The 21,331-nt window shown below is 57.3% G+C and overlaps 3 protein-coding genes across 4 annotated transcripts; 2 read left to right on the top strand and 1 right to left on the bottom strand.

Annotated features, from left to right (window-relative positions):
* Window positions 1–216: 216 nt before the first annotated feature.
* SRPRA (SRP receptor subunit alpha) lies at window positions 217–7,039 on the bottom strand. Its single transcript, XM_072884778.1, has 14 exons — window positions 6,843–7,039; window positions 6,398–6,481; window positions 5,010–5,173; window positions 4,738–4,898; window positions 4,452–4,605; window positions 3,821–3,974; window positions 3,386–3,492; window positions 3,066–3,184; window positions 2,670–2,756; window positions 2,406–2,578; window positions 2,101–2,314; window positions 1,861–2,024; window positions 1,635–1,733; window positions 217–1,295 (listed from the first exon to the last, which is right to left on the bottom strand). The coding sequence occupies exons 1-14, from the start codon at window positions 6,966–6,968 to the stop codon at window positions 1,167–1,169; spliced, it is 1,935 nt and encodes a 644-aa protein (XP_072740879.1). The 5' UTR covers window positions 6,969–7,039; the 3' UTR covers window positions 217–1,166.
* Window positions 6,967–11,705, top strand: FOXRED1 (FAD dependent oxidoreductase domain containing 1). The gene is given in 11 exon segments (XM_072884843.1): window positions 6,967–7,303; window positions 8,354–8,592; window positions 8,686–8,796; window positions 8,894–9,012; window positions 9,136–9,230; window positions 9,444–9,545; window positions 9,629–9,705; window positions 9,791–9,939; window positions 11,136–11,265; window positions 11,347–11,668; window positions 11,671–11,705. Coding segments are annotated over 11 exon segments (1,716 nt in total).
* An 807-nt stretch (window positions 11,706–12,512) lies between these two features.
* EI24 (EI24 autophagy associated transmembrane protein) lies at window positions 12,513–21,117 on the top strand. Of its 2 annotated transcripts, none has more exons than XM_072884663.1 (11): window positions 12,513–12,648; window positions 14,508–14,655; window positions 16,135–16,280; window positions 17,893–17,953; window positions 18,510–18,576; window positions 19,069–19,193; window positions 19,453–19,572; window positions 19,710–19,821; window positions 20,002–20,113; window positions 20,264–20,296; window positions 20,433–21,117. In XM_072884663.1, exons 2-11 carry the CDS (start codon window positions 14,614–14,616, stop codon window positions 20,614–20,616), a joined length of 1,002 nt encoding a protein of 333 aa, XP_072740764.1. In that variant the 5' UTR covers window positions 12,513–12,648; window positions 14,508–14,613; the 3' UTR covers window positions 20,617–21,117. The 2 variants fall into 2 exon arrangements, with proteins under 2 accessions (XP_072740764.1, XP_072740763.1); XM_072884662.1 differs by having other exon boundaries at window positions 20,222–20,296.
* Window positions 21,118–21,331: the final 214 nt, after the last annotated feature.

Genomic DNA, 21,331 nt, shown 5'->3' with positions numbered 1-21,331 from the left:
TTTTTTTTTTTACTTGAAGCTCTAGTTTTCTAGTCCTGTCTTTATACTGTACAGTATTTTGTATGTTGAAGCTTGTATTAAAGGCCTGTTCACTTCACTTTTGGCTGGCGTGTTTTACGTGCCCTTTCAAACACCTCAGGCAGGAGTTTGTCCCCATCCCGTGTCCCCCGCCTCCCCGGCCCGCAGAGGAGGAAACAGGTCCTGGCTGGAGGCAAGTTATTTATACACGGAGAACAAATTATGAAGTTTATTTTATATAAATTATGTCTCTTAGCAGACAGCATTCAATTTATTGCACTATAGCACATCTGCAATACAGAGCTACAAGACATCATAAGAGAGTTTTGTATTATTCAGTGTAGCACTTCAGACCGGGATCAAGAGGCACTCGAAGGAGGGGGAGAAAGGGTGCAGGAAAGCAGCAAGCAGCCACCATTATCTTCCAGTATTAATTTTCTTTTTTTTTTTTTTTTACTAGCAAATAACGCTGCCTTCCTTCTCCGGTCATGATTAGTGCTATCGGACCAAGCTGCTGCAGCTCTCCAGCTCCTGCCCAAAATACGCAGTGTCCGGGTACCCTGCTCCGGAATCCCGGTGACGACAGAAACGGGGACCTTAAGGCAATTTAACATCTCCCCTCCAGCCCAGCGCAGGCTGCCGCCGTTTTTGGTTTATCAGCTTCGGTGGAGCTGCCGCTAGCAGCAACTTGAACAGCCACATCTTCTAATGCTGCCACTAAGCAGCGGCTCTCCTGCTCGCCCCTGACAGAAGTCACTCCTATGTCCTCCCTAAGCTGGTCTAAAAATCAAAAGCAGCTCAAAAAAAAAAAAACCAACAAAAAACAAAACCAACAAACAAACAAACCGCCTTCAAACCCCCCAAAAAGCACAGCAGGTCCTTGCGCTGCCCCCCACCCCCGTGCAGCACGAACAATACAAAGCTCTGGATTCAGCCTCCCCGCGAGGGAGCCTGCGTTGCTTAAAACAGAATGAAGGGATCCAGGGGAAGGACTTTTGCTGGATAAAAGGGGTTTTATCCAAAAAAAAAAAAAATACTCCTCACACCGGTATCCCTTCATTCTGTTCTGTACTACACGGGAAAGACTAGTCGGTAACAGGGTAAAGCATGTTCTTCTCGGACATCTGCAAACAGCGATTTGGTGGGTTTTAGGCCTTCATGAGCGCTGCGACCACGGCCTTGGCGTTAAGGCTTCGCAGATCACAGTAAGTTTGTCCGGTACCAACGAAAACGATGGGCTTGCTCGTGATGTAGGTCATGGAGATGGCGGCGCCGACCTGCCGAGGACAACAAGCACCCTTAGCCTGCAAATCCAGCGCTACTTCCTCGGGGGAACACGCCGAAGAGCTTGTCAAATATTCAGCCGCCTCGTACTTCTCGGATCCGTATGGTCCCTATAGGCCCCACTGCAGTAACGCGTATAAACCAAGAGACCTCACAGCCCCGTTTTCCACATGAGCGGAAATCAGACCGCTAAATTTTGTTTAAATGGCTTAAATGCAAGAGGAAGGCAGGGGACGGTGTCCAGGACGGCGTGGAAGTGCCCCGTGTTTGGCAATTCCCGTCTCTCCCCCTCCGGTCACAGCAGGAAGCTCCGCGTGGAGCCGTCTCCTTACCTTGTCATCGATGGTATCGAACTTGGTGAGGACAATCCCGTCGATGAGCCGCGGTGTCTGGGCCATGGAGTGATCAGCCAGGGCCTTGTTGAACTTGACCTGAGGAAGGGAATAGAGCAGAGGAATACATCTGTGGTGCTGCCACTATCCAAATCTCCAATAAAACCTATGGAAGCGGGGTTCCCCCCGCCCCTAATCTTTCAGGAAACAAAGCCTCGACACTCACCAGCTGATCCACAGCCTCATTTCCCACCAGTGCTTCCCCAACGAACAGGACCAGGTCGGGAGCGTTGACAGCAATGAGTTTGGCCAGCGCCGTCATCAAGGGAGCGTTGTCCTGCATGCGGCCCGCCGTGTCCACCAGTACCACGTCAAAGCCCTGGTTCCGAGCTGGGGAGACGTGGAGGCAGCGTTAAGCAGGACGCTCGCCCGAAACAGCGTCTCCCGCCGCCGGTTTTCCACCTACCGTAAGAGATGGCCTCCATGGCAATCCCCGCAGCATCCTTGCCGTAGCCCTTCTCGTAGAGCTGCACCATGGTCCGCCCGCCGTGGCTCTCCGGAGGGTGCAGGGCGTTGAGGCGACGGGTGTGGGTGCGGAGCTGCTCCACCGCTCCTGCGCGGAAGGTGTCGCAGGCGGCGATGAGAACGCTGAAACCGTTCTCAATGAGCCAGAACGAGATCTGTAGGTGGCAACAGATCAAAAAAAGCCCGTTAGCAGCCACAGTCCGACCTCAGCACTGGTCCCAGAGAGCCAGGAGGATCGTGTCCTACCTTGGCCAGGTTGGTGGACTTCCCAACACCGTTGACGCCACAGAAAGTGACCACGTAGGGTCGGCGATGGCGCTGGGCATCCATGACATCGCGGAGGACATCCACGCGGCGCTGGGGCTGCAGGATCTGCACGAGAGCCTCCTGCAGGGCCTGCTTCACCGTCGAGGTCACCGCTGGGAAGGAGGAGGTGGAAAGAGACCTTGTCACTCCTGAGGAACGCTCCTGAGCCCCAATCCACAAGCAGGAGGCCACACGGCCACTTACTGGTGAACGTTCCCATCACCTTCCCTTCCAGTTTCTTAGCCACCGATTCACAGAGCTGCACTGCGATCTCAGCTGCCACGTTTTTTGCTTCGAGAAAAGAGGCAGAGAGAGGGGAGTTAGCGCTGCCGAGAAGGTTACGCACGCCAGACATCAGCGTCAAGGGAAGGATGGAGTCAGCGTGCAGGATCCCCACCAGACTAGACCATTGCCCCGCTTTTGATGCGCTGTAGAGGGCTCTCCAGAGGAGAAAGGAACCCACCACAGTTCCCATGGGCAAGAACGTCCCCAAACGTTCACCTCCCAAACACGTGGGGTGCTACCCCACACTGGGGCTCCACCCAATGGAGCGCAGGGAAGCACCTCAAACTAACCCGCTCCCAGCGGATCGAGACGTACCGATCAAGTGATCCTTCATCTTCTCCAGTACGGGGTCCATGTCCTCTCTCGTCAAGCTCTTGGAGCCCACCAGGCCTTTCAGCATGCCAAACATGCCCCCCAGGCCACCCTTCTTCGCGCTGCGGAGAAGCGGAGGAGCTACCTTTAGGTTCACGGAGCAAGTCGCATAGGGCACGCAACGGCCAGATGCAAGAACCACCCATCACGCGGCTGACAAACACACCAATTTGTCCCCACTGCGTTACCAGTTAGACTGGAAGAGGAGTTACAAGAGAGAAATCAAGAAGTGTGTGACAAGCAGGGGCTGCAGGAGCCTCTACCTGGGTTTCGAAGGGTTCTGAACAACCTTCTCCTCTTCGGCTTCGTCATTGCTCTCGTACTCAAGATCGTAGAGGCGGCCGGGCTCCCGATTTCGATCTCCCAGGGCCTGCAAGGGGGGGAAAAGACACACCCTGAAAATCGGCAACGGCTTACCGTCATCTCCCCCTGCCCGCTTTCGCTGTCACAGGCAGCGACAAGTTATCGTCGGCAGCAGAGGCAGCTCTGCGGAGATGTTTGCCACGAGGGCTCAGCGGGTTGACCCCATCTACCACGGCCAGAGAAAAATATTCTTTAGGCAGCAGCTTTACGGGCTGGGCGCTGCAATCCCTGTTTCTAGTACTTTCTCAGCCAGCCACGGCGACCAGGCTGGGTTTGCAACGCCCAGCTGATCCCAGAACAACGCACTACAGCGCACCGACCCGAGTTTTTCTTACTATATCAGGGTCAAATTCCTCCATGGGACAAGCCTCCGCGCTTCCGTTGGTAGCGGAGTTACTGTAATCGAGTACTTTGGCATTAGAGTTCCCCAGATCCCACACTCGGGGCTTCTTTCCCTTCTCCTTCTGTGCCTCGGGCTTTGGAGATTTGCTGAAATAAAGACCAGAAATACATTTTCTTCAGTGCAGCGAAGCCGCAGCAATCGCCTCCTTAGAAGGGGTGAAAAATTCAAAGCCTGCATTACCCAAAACAGCGGTAATTGAAGCTAAACCTGGCTGATTCAGTCTCCAGAGTTTATTTATCTGAACTTTAACCCTGTGTCAGGCCGCTTTACCTCCAGCCAGGCATCAATGCACCGCTGCCCTTTGCTCAAAGCCTCGCTAAAAAGAGGTTTGGACCTCTCCCAGGCACACGCTGGGTTTCTGGGTCTCCCAGGGAAGGGATCAGGCCCTCCTACCCCTCCAGGACCCCCAGCATGCCCTTTCCCGGTCTTTGGAGGGGGGAAAAAGGGAAGGAAAGTCGGACTTCCAGGGGTCACGGAAGGAAGGAGAGACTCGGCCATGGCCGAGGACACCAGGAAGAGCTGGTGTGAAGCACGAATCGACTGCCCGTGTCCTTGTCACCCACCTGGACTTCTCCCCTGCTTTCATGTGTCTCTTGAAGAATTCCTCCCGGTTCTTTTGCAGGATTTCATCCTTGGTCAGTTCCTCCCTGTCACCAGCTACAGAGGGCTGCTTGTCACCCACAGATGCTTTACCGGGCGCTGCGACAGCTTCCGTTCCTGACGGAAAGAGCCCCAACATGAGCTCAGACCCATATTTGGGTGCTACGAGAGGACTGGGACCACGCAGGCTGGGACACAGAGCTCTGGAATATTTATTCCCCCCGCTATATATCCTTCCCATAAACTCACCCTCTTTTTTGGAACCTTTATTCTTCTTGTTCTTGACTTTCTCCTTTGGTTTCTCCCCTCGGGTTTCTATCATACACTTGACAGTCTTCTGGGACTTGAGAGACTGCTCAAACGTCTTCATTACCGTGGGAGCTCGGACCTTACTGCTCTCCTCTGCATCCCTGCGGGGAGGTGGCCCGTTAGCCTGAATTTCAGCTCTGCCCCCCCACACCCTCCCCGTCTATCTCTGCTCTAAATGGAAACTCGAGAGGAAAAAAAGCAGGCTCTGCTACCGGAGGAGGCGCATGAAGTCATCTTTAAAATCAAAAGTGCCGTTTAGGAGGCCCAGGGTGCCTTTCTGTTGGAACTCATTGCGATACTTGTCTCTGAACTCCTTATGAACGTCGTCTATCAACTTGTCGACGTAGGTTAGAGTCAGGATCTTCTGAAATCCCACCTGCAAAGCAGCACAGCGAAAAGATGTTGCTCTTTCAGCTAATTTAATTACAGCGTCTAGCTCAGGAGAAACTGAAAACCTCTCCATTTGATACGGAGTTCTTTAATTTCAGCAGGCTTCGGGCTACGTTTTCTAATCTGACCTCCCGAGCTTTTCTTATGCTCTCAAAAAAAGAAAAAAGGGGGGGAAAAAAATGGCACAGCCCAGAGCTTCGCTTTAAAAGGCGACGCCAATAAAAATGGGTTGACTGTTTGACGGCGACAAAAACACATAGCAAAAGACAGGAAAGCTTTTTGCTTATCTGAAGGTGCGCGACGGGACTTGTGTGGATTTATAGAAAGAAGGGGAGACTGAAAGGCAGAGCATTAAACTATTTTCTAAAGTAAAGGGGATGATGGGTTTTCTGGCTTTTTGTAAACAAACATAGTCAAAGTAAAAAGTTTTATTAGGGCGTAGCAACCTTTACAGCTTCTATTGCAGTTTATTGAGTTTTAATCCTATCACAGATAATTAAAATAAATGAGAGACCCCCACGTCACCCACTGAGCTCCCCCGGGAGCGGGCAGCCTGGCCACGCCGGGATCGGCACTCGACTCCCCGAGCCCCTTCCAGAGCCAGGAACGACGAGACCCAATCGCACCTCCTCGCCCCCCAAAAATCCCCCAGCCAGAGGGGCTAACCCCGTTCTGGGAGTCGGGCTACGGCCGTAGGCAGTTCCAGCATCCCTTTGCTTAAGCCACAACAAGCCCGTAATTGTTCTCCCTGTTTTCAGACGGGATCAGCGCTAACTCGCAGGTGGTTTTTCCCCAACATCCGGCTCAGCAATCCCCACCGGCACCAGCTCCCGATGGGCCCCGGTTTCCCCACGTCGATGCCGGCAGCTGCTGGCACGGGGAGGAGGAAGAAAATACCACGCCAGGAAAAACCTTCACGTTATCAACGCACAAGCTGCCTATTTTCTCAACCGGCGTCGACGAAACCTCCTCGCCGAGTCAGCCGCTGCTCTCCGTGAGGTAAAAACCTCACGGAAGTTTGGACGCGGAGGTCCTCGAGGAAGGCAGCGGAAAGCTTCGCCCCTTCAGGGAGGTACGAAACAGCTTTTTTTTTCCCCACCCAGCCACACCTGAACACCCCTTTTCTGGGGCAATCCCTCTCCCTCAGGGTTTTGGGGCGCCCTGGAGGGCCGCCCCGCCGCCCCGGGGGTGCCTGCGGGAGGCCGCTTACCACAAACACCAGTTCGAACTGGTTGTCCAGTTTGTACTTAAGCGTGAGGGCTTCATGGGTGAAGGAGTTGTTGCCGCCTCGCTCCTAGGGGAGAGGAACCGTCGGAAGGGGGGTGCCAGCAGCAAGGAGGCCCCCCCCCCCAATCATCCCTGTCACCCCCCCATCCCTAAAAAGTGGTCCAGCCCGCCCCCCTGGGCAGGTGGTCTCACCCATGTCTCCTCCCTCCCCAGGAGGTGGTCCCACCCCCTCCCAGATAGGTGGTCGTGCCCGTGTCCCCCCCCCTCCAAGGAGGTGGTCCCGCTCATGTCCTTCCCCCTCTTTCCCACGAAGATGGTCCCAACCGCCCCCCTCTCCAGGGACATGGTCCCTACCCAACAGCCATCCTCCCCCCGCCCCGAGCAGGTGGTCCCGCCCAACCGCCGTCGCCCGCCCGCCCCGCGCAGACCTGCAGGAGGACGGAGCGGATGAGGGCGTTGACGGGAGCGGTGGCGGCGGCGGCGGGCCCGCGGACGCCCTGGAAGCACCAGAGGACGAGGCCGCCCTTGCTGAAGATGGTGAAGAAGTCGAGCATGGCGGCGGCGGCGGCGCCGGGCCCGGCTCCGCGCACACGTCGCACTGCCCCTAGCGCTTCCGCCGGAAGCCGCCGCCCCCCTGCGCGCCCATTGGCGGAAGGGACGGGAAGGGGCGGGGAGGCGACGGGGCGAATGGGAGGGAGGGGGCGTGGTGGAAGGGGCGTGGTTAGGCGGAGGGGCGTGGCGAGGGGCGTGGCCAGGCGGCATGCTGCGCGGGGGGCGCGCTCTGCGCCCGCCGAGGAGGGGGACCCGGGGGCCCGGGGGTTCCCGGCACCGGGGGCTCCGGGCCGCCCCCTGCGCACCGCAGCCCCGCTCAGCTCCGACATCTTCCGCGGTGAGAGCCGGGGCGGGCTCCTGGGCACCGGGGGGTGGTCTGTCAGGATTTGGGGGAGTAAGGGGGGTCCCTGGGGGCGGGAGGGGCGTTGGGGGTTTCCGGGGGGAATGGAGGGGCGGGGGGCTGTGGGAAGGAGAGCTGGGAATGGGGGGTGTCAAAGGGATGGGGGGGGGTCCCAGGGAATGGGGGGGCTAGAGGGGACTGGGGAGAGGTTGGGGGGGGGTTGGGGGGTCCCAGGGGACTGTGGGAGGTGCCAGAGAGGACTGGAGGGGAGGGGGTCATGGGGGATCCCAGAGGGGCCTGGGGGTCCAAGGGAGGACTAGAGGGTCCCAGGGGAGGGGGAGGGGTGTCCCAGGGGACTAGGGGAGGTCCTGGGGGTCCCAGAGGGAACTGGCGGGGGTCCTGGGGTGACCCAGAGGGGCCTGGGGGGGTCCCAGGGGGACTGGGGGTCCCAGGGGGGACTAGAGGGTCCCAGGGGACCAGAGGAGGTCCTGGGGGTCCCAGGGGGACTAGAGGGTCCCAGGGGACCAGAGGGTCCCAGAGGAAGGGAGGGTGTCCCAGGGGACTAGGGGAGGTCCTGGGGGTCCCAGAGGGGACTGGCGGGGGTCCTGGGGTGTCCCAGAGGGGCCTGGGGGCTCCCAGGGGGGCCTAGAGGGTCCCAGGGGACGAGAGGAGGTCCTGGGAGGGTCCCAGGGGGACTAGAGGGTCCCGGGGCGGGGGGTGTCCCAGGGGACTAGGGGAAGTCCTGGGGGTCCCAGAGGGCACTGGGGAGGACCCAGGAGGCACTGGGGGCGTCCCCAGGGTACTGGGGGGCTCCTGGGGTGTCCCAGAGAGTCTGAGAGGTTCCAGGGGTCCTGGGGGGTCTCAGAGGGGCCTGGGGGGTACCCAGCAAACTGGGGGTGGGGGCTGGAGGGTCCCAGAGGGGCCTAGGGGGTCCCAGGGGATGCAGGGGGTACTGAGGGGTCCCAGGGGGAACTGGGGGGTCTCGGGGGGCTGCCACCTGTGCCCCTCCCAGCCTGGCAGCCCCCCCCCTCCCCAATATACCGGCAGAGCTGGGGTCGGGTCTGGGCCGCCTGGGTCAGGTTCTGAAGGATCAGCTGCCGACTTGGGGGGGCGGCTGGGGGGGCTGGACCCCCCCGGGGATCCCTCCGGGCCCACGACCCCCCGAAGAAGCCGACGTGGTGGTGGTGGGGGGCGGCGTGGTGGGCTGGTCGGTGGCGTACTGGCTGAAGGTGCTGGAGGGCCGGCGGCACGGCATGAAGGTGCTGGTGGTGGAGCGGGACCCCACGGTGAGACACCCCCCTCCCGGGGTGGGGTATGGCCTTGGGGGCCTGCCCTGAACCCCTTTTTTTATTTTTTTGGGGGGGGGTCTTCTCCTTCAGTATTCCCGAGCCTCCACGGTGCTGTCGGTGGGGGGGATCCGGCAGCAGTTTTCCCTGCCGGAAAATATCCGCATGTCCCGCTTCTCCGCCAGCTTCCTCCGCGACATCAATGTATGTGGGGTTATTTTGGGGGGCAGGGGGTAATTTGGGGGGGGGGAGGTGTCCAGCCCCACCCACTGAGGTGCCCCCCCCCCTTTTCCCCTTACAGGAGCACCTTGGGGTGCCGAACGAGCCCCCCATCGACATCCAGTTCCAGCCCTCGGGGTACCTCTTCCTCGCCACCCCGCAGGGTGCTGCTGGGCTGGAGGCCACCGTCCGGGTCCAGAGGTGGGGGACACGCACCCAAACCCCCCCCCCTCCCCCCGCCGTGGGGTGGAGGTTGTTTTTTTGGGGGGAGTGGGGTGGGGGTCTCATCCTGACCCCCCCCCCCCCCATGCTGGCCGTCCCCAGGGAGGAAGGGGCACGGGTGGCCCTGCTGTCCCCCACCCAGCTGAAGGCCAGATTCCCCTGGATGGACACGGAGGACGTGGCCGTGGCGTCCTACGGTACGAGGGGGGGGCGTGGGGAGACGTGGGGACCCCCCCTCAACACCCACCCCCATCCTCATCCCCATCCTCATCCCCATCCCCGCTGGGCGCATCCTTCATCCTCACTTTCTTTGGGGAAGGGAGCATCCAGCCCCCCCCCAAAATTGGAAAGGGGGGGGTGGTGTTTGAGGGGTGCCCCCCCCCCCACGCGTGTTTTTCCCCCCCACCCAGGTCTGGAGGACGAAGGCTGGTTCGACCCCTGGACCCTCCTCAACGCTTTCCGACGCAAAGCCGCGTCCCTGGGGGTCCACAGCTGCGCCGGGGACGTGCGAGGTGAGGCTGGGGGGGACACACACGCGACAGTGGGGTACCCCCCGGTGACCCCCCATCTCACCCCCTCCCCAAAAACCCCCCAGGTTTCGTCACCTCGGCTGAGGACGCGATGCCACGGCAGGGACCGGCGCCGGCGACCGCACGCATCAAATACGTCCACGTGAGTGCGTGGGGGTGTCCCCCACGCCGGGGGGGGGTCCCCACGAGTGTCCGTGACCCCCCCCAACCTTCTCCCCCCTCCCCAGGTCCACATGCCGGACAGCCTGGAGTACCAGCCCGTCGCCTGTGCCATCGTGGTCAACGCCGCCGGTGCCTGGGCCGGGGAGCTGCTGGAGGCGGCCGGGCTGCCGGGGGGGCTGTGCCAGCCCCCCCTCCCCATCCAGCCCAGGAAGAGGTGTGGGGGGGGGATTTTGGGGGGTTCACAGTGTGGGGGGCACATCCTGGCATCACCTCTGTTGTGGGTGAAGCCCTTGGTGCTATTCTTTTGGGGAGGGGGCATAGATGGGGGGTGCATCCCAGCACCCACCACCCCGCCGGCATGGGAGAAGCCCTCGGTGGTTTTTTCTGGGGGGGGCACATCCTGGCACCCCCCACCCCTCTGCTGTGGGTGAACCCCTGGGTGCTTTTTTGCGGGGGTGTCATGGGGGGGATACATCCCAGCACCCTCCATCTTCAAGGGGGTGGTGAACCCCTTGGTCCTTTTTTGGGGGGCGGTGAACCCCTTGGTCCTTTTTTTTTGGGGGGTGGTGAACCCCTTGGTCCTTTTATTTTGGGGGGTGGTGAACCCCTTGGTCCTTTTTTGGGGGTAGTGGTGAACCCCTTGGTCCTTTTATTTTGGGGGTGGTGAACCCCTTGGTCCTTTTGGGGGTAGTGGTGAACCCCTTGGTCCTTTTATTTTGGGGGGGTGGTGAACCCCTTGGTCCTTTTTTTGGGGGGGTGGTGAACCCTTGGTCCTTTTATTTTTTGGGGGTGGTGAACCCCTTGGTCCTTTTTTTGGGGGGGTGAACCCCTTGGTCCTTTTATTTTGGGGGTAGTGGTGAACCCCTTGGTCCTTTTATTTTGGGGGGTGGTGAACCCCTTGGTCCTTTTTTTGGGGGGGTGAACCCCCTGGTCTTTTTATTTTGGGGGGTGGTGAACCCCTTGGTCCTTTTTTTTGGGGGTAGTGGTGAACCCCTTGGTCCTTTTATTTTGGGGGGGTGGTGAACCCCTTGGTCCTTTTTTTTGGGGGGTGAACCCCTTGGTCCTTTTATTTTTGGGGGGTGGTGAACCCCTTGGTCCTTTTTTTGGGGGGGTGAACCCCTTGGTCTTTTTATTTTGGGGGGGGTGAACCCCTTGGTCCTTTTTTTTCAGGGGGTGAACTCCTTGGTCCTTTTTTTGGGGGGGTGGTGAACCCCTTGGTCCTTTTATTTTGGGGTAGTGAGCCCCTTGGTCCTTTTTTTGGGGGGTGAACCCCTTGGTCCTTTTTTTGGGGGTAGTGGTGAACCCCTTGGTCCTTTTTTTGGGGGGGTGAACCCCTTGGTCCTTTTATTTTGGGGGGGTGGTGAACCCCTTGGTCCTTTTTTTTGGGGGGGGTGAACCCCATCTCTATAGGTACGTGTACTCCTGGCACTGCCCCGACGGCCCCGGCTTCTCCTGCCCCCTCCTCGTCGACACCACCGGGGCTTATTTTCGCCGCGACGGCATCGCCGGCAACTACCTGGGCGGCATGAGCCCACCCGAGGTGAGCCTGGGAGGGGGGATCCCCTATATTCCCCCCCAGTTTTTTTTTAAAACCCCCCCCCCCGATTTATTTTTTGTCCAGGAGGAAGAGCCGGATCCGGGCGATCTCTCGGTGGACCACGATTTTTTCCAGGAGCGGGTCTGGCCCCGGCTGGCTCGGCGGGTACCAGCCTTCGCTTCCCTCCGTCCCCGGGGGGCTTGGGCGGGTTACTACGACCATAACGCCTTCGATCGTAACGGGGTGCTGGGTCCTCACCCCAAATTAGAAAATCTCTTTTTAGCCGCCGGTTTTAGCGGCCACGGGTTACAACACGCGCCCGCCGCCGGCAGAGCCGTGGCCGAGCTGGTGGTGAAGGGACGGTACGAGAGTCTGGATCTGCGGCGGTTGGGATGGAGGAGGTTGGTGGAGGGGAGCCGCTGGGGGAGGACGGGGTGGTTTGATGGAGGCGGGGGGGAAACTGAGGCACGGCGGGGGGAACTGAGGCACGGACTGTGGGGACCCCCTCCCCGGCCTGGAAGGTGTTGGGCAGAGGGAGTGGTGTTGTGCCCTGCCGAAATAAAAGGGACGGATGACGAGTGTGCTGGGGGTTAAATGGGGGAGGGAGGCTGGTGAGCCCCCTGACCCCTCGCCCGGGGCTGCCCCAAAACTTGTGCCGCCCCACCCATTACCCCCACCTCTACCCTGGTCCACAGCTGCCAGGCGACCCCTCCCAGTGCCCCCACTGCACTCAGTCCCAGTGTCCCCATTACGCCCCCACCGTAGCCCCAGTGCCCCCAATATCCCCCCCACTCCCAGTATCCCCATTATCCCCCAGCCCCAGTGTCCCCATTATATTCCCATCCCCCAGTCCCACTGTCCCCGTTATCCCCCCGTTCCCTCATTGCCCCCCAGTGTCCCCCAGCCCCACTGTCCCCCATGCCAGTATCCCCAGTATCCCCCAGTGTCCCCACTACCTCCCATTCCCCCCAGTACCCCCACTCCCAGCGTCCCCCAGTGCTCCCATTATCCCTCCAGTGCCCCCAGCCCCATTACCCCCATTATCCCCCATTATCCCCCATTACCCCCATTATCCCCCAGTGTCCCCAGTTACCCCCAGTGTCCCCAGTGACCCCGCACAGCACATGTGGCGCCCCCTAGCGGCGCCGCTTTGCAGGCGGGCGGCAGCAGTGCGCATGCGCAGCGGTGGGAGGGGCGGGGGGCGAGCCGGCGGCAGTACGCCTGCGCAGAGCGAGAGAGACACACACACACAGACAGAAGGGGGGCGGTGGCGCGCCTGCGTAGTGGCTGGGGGGGTAGCGCATGCGCGGTGCGTGGCGGCCGGGCCGCCGGGAGCTGGGCCGCCTGCCGCGCCGTGTGCCCCCGGCCCGCAGCCCGCGGCCGCCGGTGAGTGAGCGTGGGGACGGGGAGAGCCCTGAGGTGGCCACGGGGCCGAAGGGGGGCAGCCTTGAGGTTATTGTGGGCCCCCCGGGGGAGACCGCGGGGGTCACACCCGGGAACCGTGGGGGCAGTCCTGAGGTAACTGTGGGCCTCAAGGGATCCGTGAGGTAACCCTGAGGTAATTTTGGGTCCCGGGGGATCCGTGGGGCAACCCTGAGGTAGTTTTGGGTCCCGGGGAATCCGTGGGGCAACCCTGAGGTAATTTTGGGTCCCGAGGGATCCGTGGGGCAACCCTGAGGTAACTGAGCCTGGGGCGGACTGTGGGGGTAGCCCTGAGGTAACCGTGACCCCCCCACACACACACACACACTTCCCGGGGAGACTGCGAGGCCAGCCCTGAGGTAAAATTGTGCCCCTGCCCCGGGGAAGCTGTAGGGGTCACCGCCCGCGGGGACTGCAGGGGCAACCCTGAGGTAAATTTGAGCCCCACCCCGGGGTAACCACGGGGCTCACCCCCATTAACAGTGGGGGGAGACGATGCCCCCCAGCCTAACTGGGGCAGGCCTGGGTGCCCCATCCCGGGCACCTCTGGGGTGCTATGAGGATCCCCCCCCGCACAGTGACCCCCAACCCTGGGGTGTCCCCCAGTTGCTGGGGAATACCCCTGCGTAAAAATAAATCAGGCAGGGCTTTCTGCAGAAGCCAGGCCCCTACGGCAGTAGGGTCTCGCCGTGTTGAACGCATATGTTTCCGAGCCCGAAGGGTGGCGAGGCGTGGCCGCCCGGAACAAAGAAAAGGCTCGTTTCTGCCTTTTGTTTCTGCCGTGGTGCCACCCGGACCTTGGATACCTCGGACGCCTGGCTAAAGCGAAGAGACCCGGATGCTGCGTGACGGGGCTGAGCGTGTCCGCTTCGAAGGCTTGATTTTAGGGTGAAGGTGCCTGTGATTAACTTGACGTCAATAAAGCTGGAGGCCGGTTCTGCTTCCGCAGTTTCATCCGAACTGGCATTCGCTGCGTCACGGGAGCGCAGTTCCAACCCTGGCAGGTTTTGTCTCGGAATAACCAAAATAAAAACTTTTTTTTTTTTAATTATTTTTAATTGTTTGCATCCTGCGCTGCATGTTACAGAGCAACAGCAACACTGACGTGTTGGGGCTTGTGACACCAGCCTGCTCCAGAGCTGCCCATAGTTCCCACCTAGGAGAAAAAGAGCGGTTTGAATCCTGGTGGAAAAGCTGGGCAAGTTTTATTAGCTGGTGATTTTTTGTTTCTCTTTTTCTTAATTCAGACGCTGTCTGTATTTGTGCGGCGCTTTACAAGAAGCAGAAGACTTAGCACGACGTTTTTGGCAAAGGGCTGTTTGGCGTCATTACTGCTTTGGGCAAAAGCTTATGGGACAGCTCAAGAGCAGCCCTCGTTTTGTCAGGCTCCTAATTGTAGACCTCGAGTTTCTTACCTGGCGCACGAGGAGGAGGAGGCATGGAGCTGTAAAGTGCTAAATTAACGTTGGATTCAGCAAAGATGTTTTCACACCTCTCTGGGCCAGCTCTGCCAGCTTTTCTCTTCCGAAAATGAGCGGCACAGCATGTTGTTCAGAGAGGTGTTTTGCTGCGTAGTGTTGTGCTGTGTAGAAATACAGGCTCTGCTGTTCCTGAAACCCCGAGTTTGTTAATATCAGATACCGTGGAATTAACAGGACGGGTCCTTTCTCTGGCCCTGTGTTCGAGGATGGTTGCCCGATGGGAAGCCGGCGAGGGCAGGGAAGCCTGCTGAAAATCGCCAGGGTGTGATTTAGCTTGTAATTACCCCACTCAGACTGATGCTGTTAACGCCCACCGTGGTCCTGTGTTTTCTCTCTCCGCAGGCTCCATCCGTTTCCCATCTCTCCAGGATGAGAGAGGTTTGGGTTCGGCTTTTCCCCTCTCCCTGTAGTTGATAGTTTCGGAACCAGAGGTGATGCTGGAGTCGAGATGGCAGACAGCGTGAAAACCTTCCTTCATGACCTCGTCAGGGTAAGTCGCCCGCGTTTCAGGTCCTCTGTCATAGGGACTGGTCTCGTTTGCTTTGGTGTCGGTGGCTCTTCCCCGGGGAGCGCCCTCCTTCCTACATCATCAAGGGTGGATTAACAAATTTGAAGGAAAAGGGGCTCCAGGTGTATTTTAATCAAAGACATCAATTTTGTAAAGCAGAGATACCTGTAGGCAAGCTCTCTGCTCACTGATGATGGTTAGATTTGACGTGGCTGTGTGGGATGCGTTGCTCCCCAAGTGTTTTCCAGAATAATTTCCTCCCAAGCTGGCCGTCGTGCAGTGTGTCTGTTGCAAAGGGCTTGGCGTTCGTCCGGGGCACTGCTGAACCTGTGAGGGATTTCCCTGGGGCAAGAGTTAATTTATAGCTCGTATGAACATCCCAGTTGTGTCACGGTGATAAGGCTGCATGTGAACTCAGTGCTCCCACGCCATCTTGTATCGTCCAGGTGTAAATACAGGCTTAAAAACATTTGTGATGTGATCCTAAGAAGTAACTTGTTTTCAGAAATGATTTGTTTTGAAAAACTTGCTGGGTTTGTTCTTAAAGATCTGTGGCATGCTGACCACAATCTAACACAGGAGAACTTGTGTCGTTTCATGATTCTCTCACACCATCAGTAGAGAAGCCTGTGTAATTAATTTCCACTTCGTTAGGTACCAGCAGCATTGTGTTCTGCTGTTCCAGACATGCATTTGGCATCAAAATTTATCCTCTTTGGTCAAAAACTCCATATACCAAACTGGTGTGTGGGTCACCTGGGCAGTGGCACTGTCCTGGCTCACACTAGCGTCCTTACGGCCTTTATTTCAAAGGGAAATTTTGATAATGATGGCTATGATGTATTTTTGGAGCTGGAAAGCGCTGCTCGTGGAGTACTAGGAGGTGGCATCAGGACTCTTTTAAATGAAACCAGGTTTGCACGGATGCAGCTGGTGCGAGGATGCTTCTGGGACAAGGACAGATGCTTTTGTTCGTAAAGGAGTAAGCGTCGAGCTCATACATACAGTCAGGCCACAAGGACTTTGCACATCCTAAATATTTTGTATAATTCTCTTTTATTGGCCTTAGAAATGCTGGCAGGGGATGAAGGGCTTTCTGCCAGACAGAAGAAATGGGCTGGGAGAGATCTGACTCTTTGGCTTTTGCCAGGGTTATAAATAGCAGAGATTGGATAAGAAATCACACCTTTTAAAAAACAAAACAAAACAAATACCGCTGCTCCTAAAGATGCTGGAACGTGCGGTGATTTAGGTCACCAGGCCGTGGAAAATAGTCAGGGTTGCTGCTCTGCGCCTTGGCTCTGGCTGAGCCTGGTGCCAGCTTCCCCTGCTAACCGGGGAGCAAGGCTGGCCACGTTTAAGTCCCTTTCCATAACCGGGAGGTTTTTGATGGCCTGGGTCGGCCGCGTCCCGTCCCTCCTCTCTCTCACTCGCATGTCCCATCTCTCCTCGTGTCCGCAGGGAATTAAGGACTCCATCTGGGGCATCTGCACCATCTCTAAGCTGGACGCCCGGATCCAGCAGAAAAGGGAAGAGCAGAGGCGAAGGAGAGCAAACAGCGCGCTCGCCCAGCGGAGGTTTCACATGGAAGAGAAGAAGCAAGAGAAGTGAGTATGGGGCCTGATGAGTCATAAATTGGGTAATTTGCTTCTCTTCTTTCAGTCTCCCAGCGATTGAGGGCAGGGAGGGAGCGAGCGACTCTGCCCGGAGCTCTGAAGAGCCTGACGAATTGCAAAACCTCTGCAAGTCATAGTGATTTGACAGTGCTTGTGCCTTTTTTTTTTTCCCCCCCTCCTAAATATCCATCGTATCGCAGTAGTCTGGCTAAAAGGGAAGTTGAGGGAAGAATATTAAGAAATAAAGCCATTATTGTTGCCCACACTTGCGAAGATCTCTGTAAAAATACTTGTCAGAACCGTCAGAGACCTGCCACCTGGGTCTCAGCGACAGCAGAACGTGTGGTGTACATTTGCAAATGGTTCGTAAACCCAATTGCAGCGAAGCACAGAGCCAATAAATATGAAAAACGTGACGTGAAACGCCCTTTTGCCGCTCTGCGTAATGAACCTGGAACTGGTACCACAAAATAAGAAGTCAGACCTTTTATGTTGTTTGACAATTATGAGTATGAATTAGTTTGAAATAATAATAGAAGGTATGGAGCTATACCAGCTGAAAGAACGTGGATTTCTGCATTTCTTTTCTTCCTTGAGAGGCTCGTGCTGCCTCTCAAAGACACATCAGTGGTGGTGGTAGTCACAGGGTCAGGGAAGAAACGGCAGCTCAGGTCCGATTTATACATCTGGGGCAGATCGAGTATCTTTTTTTTTTTTCCCCAGCCTTCCCATGTTCTGCAGCCGTCTATAGCGGTAGCATCCACTAAGGCTGGAAATGCCAGAATTATATCCACGTGGGAGCAAAACAGCATCTGTTCTTGTGTCTGACTCCCAAACTGCGCTGAGATGTTTCTCCGCTGCCCTAATTACAGTCGGGCTGGCGCTTATTGCGGTGATGTTTGATCAGCGCTACGCCTTTCAAGACATGTTTACAAATTATTCCGACGAGCTCGCTGGTAGTCTGACTTTATCTCCTCCCCAGACCAGAGAGATTCCTGCACGCGGGCTGCCCTTGAGGAATTATATATATTTTGAGGGGGACTAAACAGTCGTATGTTGCTGTTTTTCTGTGTAACAAAGCCCTTTGGTAGCAAAAGCTGACTGGGAAAGGGCTACAGAGTCCCACAGAGCTGCTCTCTTGCCTGTCCGTAGCTACGCCGCAAGGAGAGTGAAGCCAAAACCACCCCGAGCTGAAACAGCCTCTTCCAAGAACAAAAAGCACCCACAAAGCCCTGGTTTTATTGTGGCGAGAGTTTGAGGAGAACAAAGCCCGATGCTTAAAAATCTGGAAGAAAGCTTTGCTTTTCTTCCGTTCCAGCGCAGATACGGGGAATTAATAAAGGTTGAAAGAGTCTCCCTGATGTAAATCTTCCACAGACCGTGCGCTGGTTGAAACCTGGCGTGAGTCTGTGGAGGGATTTCTTCCGGGATTCCCGTCTTCAGATAAAATCAGGTGCATCACCGGCGTCGAGCTGGTTATCCGCGACATTTCTAAGGGGTCCAAAATGTGGGACAGAAGCAGTTGTCACTTGTTAGGGGACGTTTATCCAGGCGCTGGGACCTTAACGCGTGTCTCGCCCATCTCTTTCCTATTGCTCTGCAGCGAACCCCGGATAGTGAGCCGGATATTTCAGTGTTGTGCCTGGAACGGAGGTGTATTCTGGGTAAGCGGATATTTTTGTGGGTTTTTTTTTTTTATGTTTAAAAACTCCGTGAAAGCCAGCGTCTCGCTCCAGCCCTCGTACGCTGTCGGTGGTGAGCCGTCAGCTTGGCTGCAGGAGTTGAGAGGAGCCACGAAGTTCCCGGTCCCGATGTTGTCTTTAAATATGCAACTCCTGCTCGGGTGCAGTCTGGAACATTGCTTTAGCAAATTGAATATCGATATCTTAACGACATTTCCTCAGTTCTGACCTTACCCCGGCTGTTTCCTGAGGTTAATCCTTAATGGAGCAGCCGCTTCACAGCCTAATAAATTGCCGGCATTCATTTTTTCCATTAGACTGTGGCCGGGTACGAGGAATCGGCGTGGAAACGTTAAAAGGAAAGCGCTCAATTATAGATTTTGGCGGTGTTTAAAGAGATCCTTGGTTCCCTGTATTTACGGATCGCTGCGTGGAGGCGTAGGCAGAGGGTCTGCCTTCAGATCGGTAGTTACAGGAGCGCAAGCAATGACCGTGCAACGCCTCACCGAGAACCCTTGTTGTTTCTTTTTCCCTGTAGCTTAGTCTCTTCTTGTTTTACCGCGTATTTATACCTGTCCTTCAGTCGGTCACGGCGCAGATCATCGGTGAGTCCCTTTCCTGTCTGTGTTTTACTCCCTGCTAAGCAATCCGTGGGACGGGGGTGTGGGGGGGGGTCCCGACGCCCGCCACGAACTGCCAAGGCTTTGTCCCGTTGAGCTGTTCTTCGCACCGCTGTCTCCTCGCCTTGTGTTTCTCTTCCTCCCTGTACTAATCGAGGCCGTCGTTAATTGTTTAGTAGAAAAGCAGAGAGATGGATAACCCCGCTGACAGGTCAGGCGTCTAGCTCGTGGGTTTTACCACTTAGAACGCACAGAGTCGTCGGGATATTTTAGCAAGCAAATAAAAAGCAAGCGGGTGGGAACGTTCTTTTAAAGAGCAAAGGTTGGGGTCGGAGATTTCTCCCGTCCTCGAGCGCTATGGTCAGGAGAAGTTCCCCATGGCGCAGAGACCGGCCCTACCAGGAAACGTTTGTGATGTGAAAGGAGGAGGCTCCCACACCGGCTCCTCACGTGTTTTTCCCCGTCCACCTTTCGAAGGTGACCCTTCCTTACACGGCGACGTCTGGTCGTGGCTGGAGTTCATCCTCACCTCCATTTTCAGCGCCCTCTGGGTCCTTCCCCTCTTTGTGCTCAGTAAGGTTGTCAATGCCATCTGGTTTCAGGTAGGTGACGGGGACCTGGACTGTGCATCAAGCAGGTGGTGGGGGGGGAATTTCCTCGTCAAGGCTCCATCGGCGGTGTGGGGGGCGGCGTTTCGGCGCGAGATGAAATCCCATCCCCAAAATGGGCTCTGGGTGTATTCCTGGCGGGTGAAAGCAGCTCGGTAACATCATCCCAGCTGCTTTTGGATTTCATTTCCCTGAAGCCCCCTTTTCTCTTTCAAATTTTATTTCCCTCAAGCCCCTTTGTCGTTTTTTGCAGGACATCGCGGATCTAGCGTTCGAAGTTTCTGGCAGAAAGCCTCATCCCTTTCCCAGCGTCAGTAAAATCATCGCCGACATGTTGTTTAACCTCTTGTTGCAGGCGCTGTTCCTCATCCAGGTGAGATTGGAGTCACAAGCCCAAAAAATAATCGTCCGCCGGCCCGAGTCGCTCCGCGTCTCGCTCTCGGGCGACGTTCTCCCGCAAATCCCACGCACCCCTCACTCGCCGCCTCATTTTATTTTTTTTATCCCCAGGGGATGATAGTGAGCCTCTTCCCCATCGATATCATCGGCCAGCTGATCAGCCTCCTCCACATGTCGCTGCTCTATTCGCTCTACTGCTTCGAGTACCGCTGGTTTAACAAAGGTGAGGGCTGCCTCCGCGCTGGCGGAAATTTTCCCGGATTGAGGGTTTCTCTACTCGAGGAACATCCAGTTGGGGCGTCCGAGGCTGATTTTTTTTTCCTTCCGTTTTTATACGGAACGAAGTGTAATGAAGGTCTCTCCTCCCCGTGGGTTCGTTTCTGCGGGATTTTCTTCTCGCCAGGAATCGAGATGCACCAGCGGTTATCCAACATCGAGAGAAACTGGCCCTATTACTTCGGCTTTGGCTTACCGCTGGCTTTTCTCACGGCGATGCAATCCTCTTACATCATCAGGTGAGTCGCCGGCAGGGCGGGCGGCACCCCGTCCGCTTCCCCCGCCGCCTCCTCACCCAACCCAGTGCCTTTTATTTATTTTAACTTTTCCCCCCCCTCCGCTTCCAGCGGTTGCCTCTTTTCCATCCTTTTCCCTCTCTTCATCATCAGCGCCAACGAAGCGAGGACTCCCGGAAAAACCTAGTGAGTAGCCACCTCCGCCCTTCCCAGCCCGTTAAATCCTCTCCGTGGCCACCAGCCTCGGCCACCGCTCCCCCCAAAACCCCGCGGGGGCTGGTTTTTCCGGCGTCGGGAGCTGACAGGCTCTCTTCCCTTCCAGCCACTTCCAGCTCCGTCTCTTCTCCTTGGTGGTTTTCCTCAGCAACAGACTCTTTCACAAGACCGTGTACCTTCAGTCCGCCCTCAGCGGTACTTCCTCTTCCTCTTCCTCTTCCGCCACTGCTGACCGGCTCCTCTCCCCTCAGCCCTCTCCCATCAAACACACGGCTGCTCCGGGACACTGAGCCGCGACCAAACCCCGGTGGGGGGACGCGCGGAGGGGATGGACACCCACCCGTGCCCCTCCTCGCTCCCCGGGGACGGGCAGCCCCCAGGCCCCGAGCTTGGTTCTACGTCTCCCCTGTGGGAATTTTTTGAGGGGAAAACCAGGATTTTTAACACCTTTGTGAGTTTTGAAGAGCTTTGTTTTACGGCGGGCTCTTTCCTACCCTCGTCCCGCGCCGTCTCCCCGGTGTAACCCCCCGCCGCCATTTTGTGTCCCCCTCCTCTACCCTAACTCAGGTCACGGCTGGGGGGGGGGGGGTAATTTTGGGGGAGTTCCCGCTGCGGGCGAGCATGCACCGTTTGTGTGGGGTCGGGGAAGGAAACCGGCGACGTTCAAAACTTTAAAAAAAAAAAAAAAAAAACCACACAAACCCTTTGGGTTTTTTTTTTGGGCCGGTTTATCGACTTTTCTCTAAGTCTTTTCACACTGAAACAATTAAATGGAGACATCACGATTCGCAGCCGTCCTGCGCCTGCCCCTCTCTCTAACCTGGGCGGGAAGGGGGCTCCCCGCGGCGGGTCGGTGCCCCCCGAGCCCCGGCCCGGCCCCGCCGCTGCCTTCCCCGGGGCGGTGCCCACGTGGCGCCGCCCACGTGGCGGGCACGGGCCGCTTCCGCATCCGCCCACGTGACCCGCTTCGCCACGCCCATTCCCGGGCGCCCCAAGCCAAGACGG

Source organism: Ciconia boyciana, chromosome 20 (assembly GCF_034638445.1).
Source record: "Ciconia boyciana chromosome 20, ASM3463844v1, whole genome shotgun sequence".
Taxonomy (NCBI): domain Eukaryota; kingdom Metazoa; phylum Chordata; class Aves; order Ciconiiformes; family Ciconiidae; genus Ciconia; species Ciconia boyciana.
Note: the sequence above shows the minus strand (reverse complement) of the source record. Positions and strands in the feature narration are given on the sequence as shown.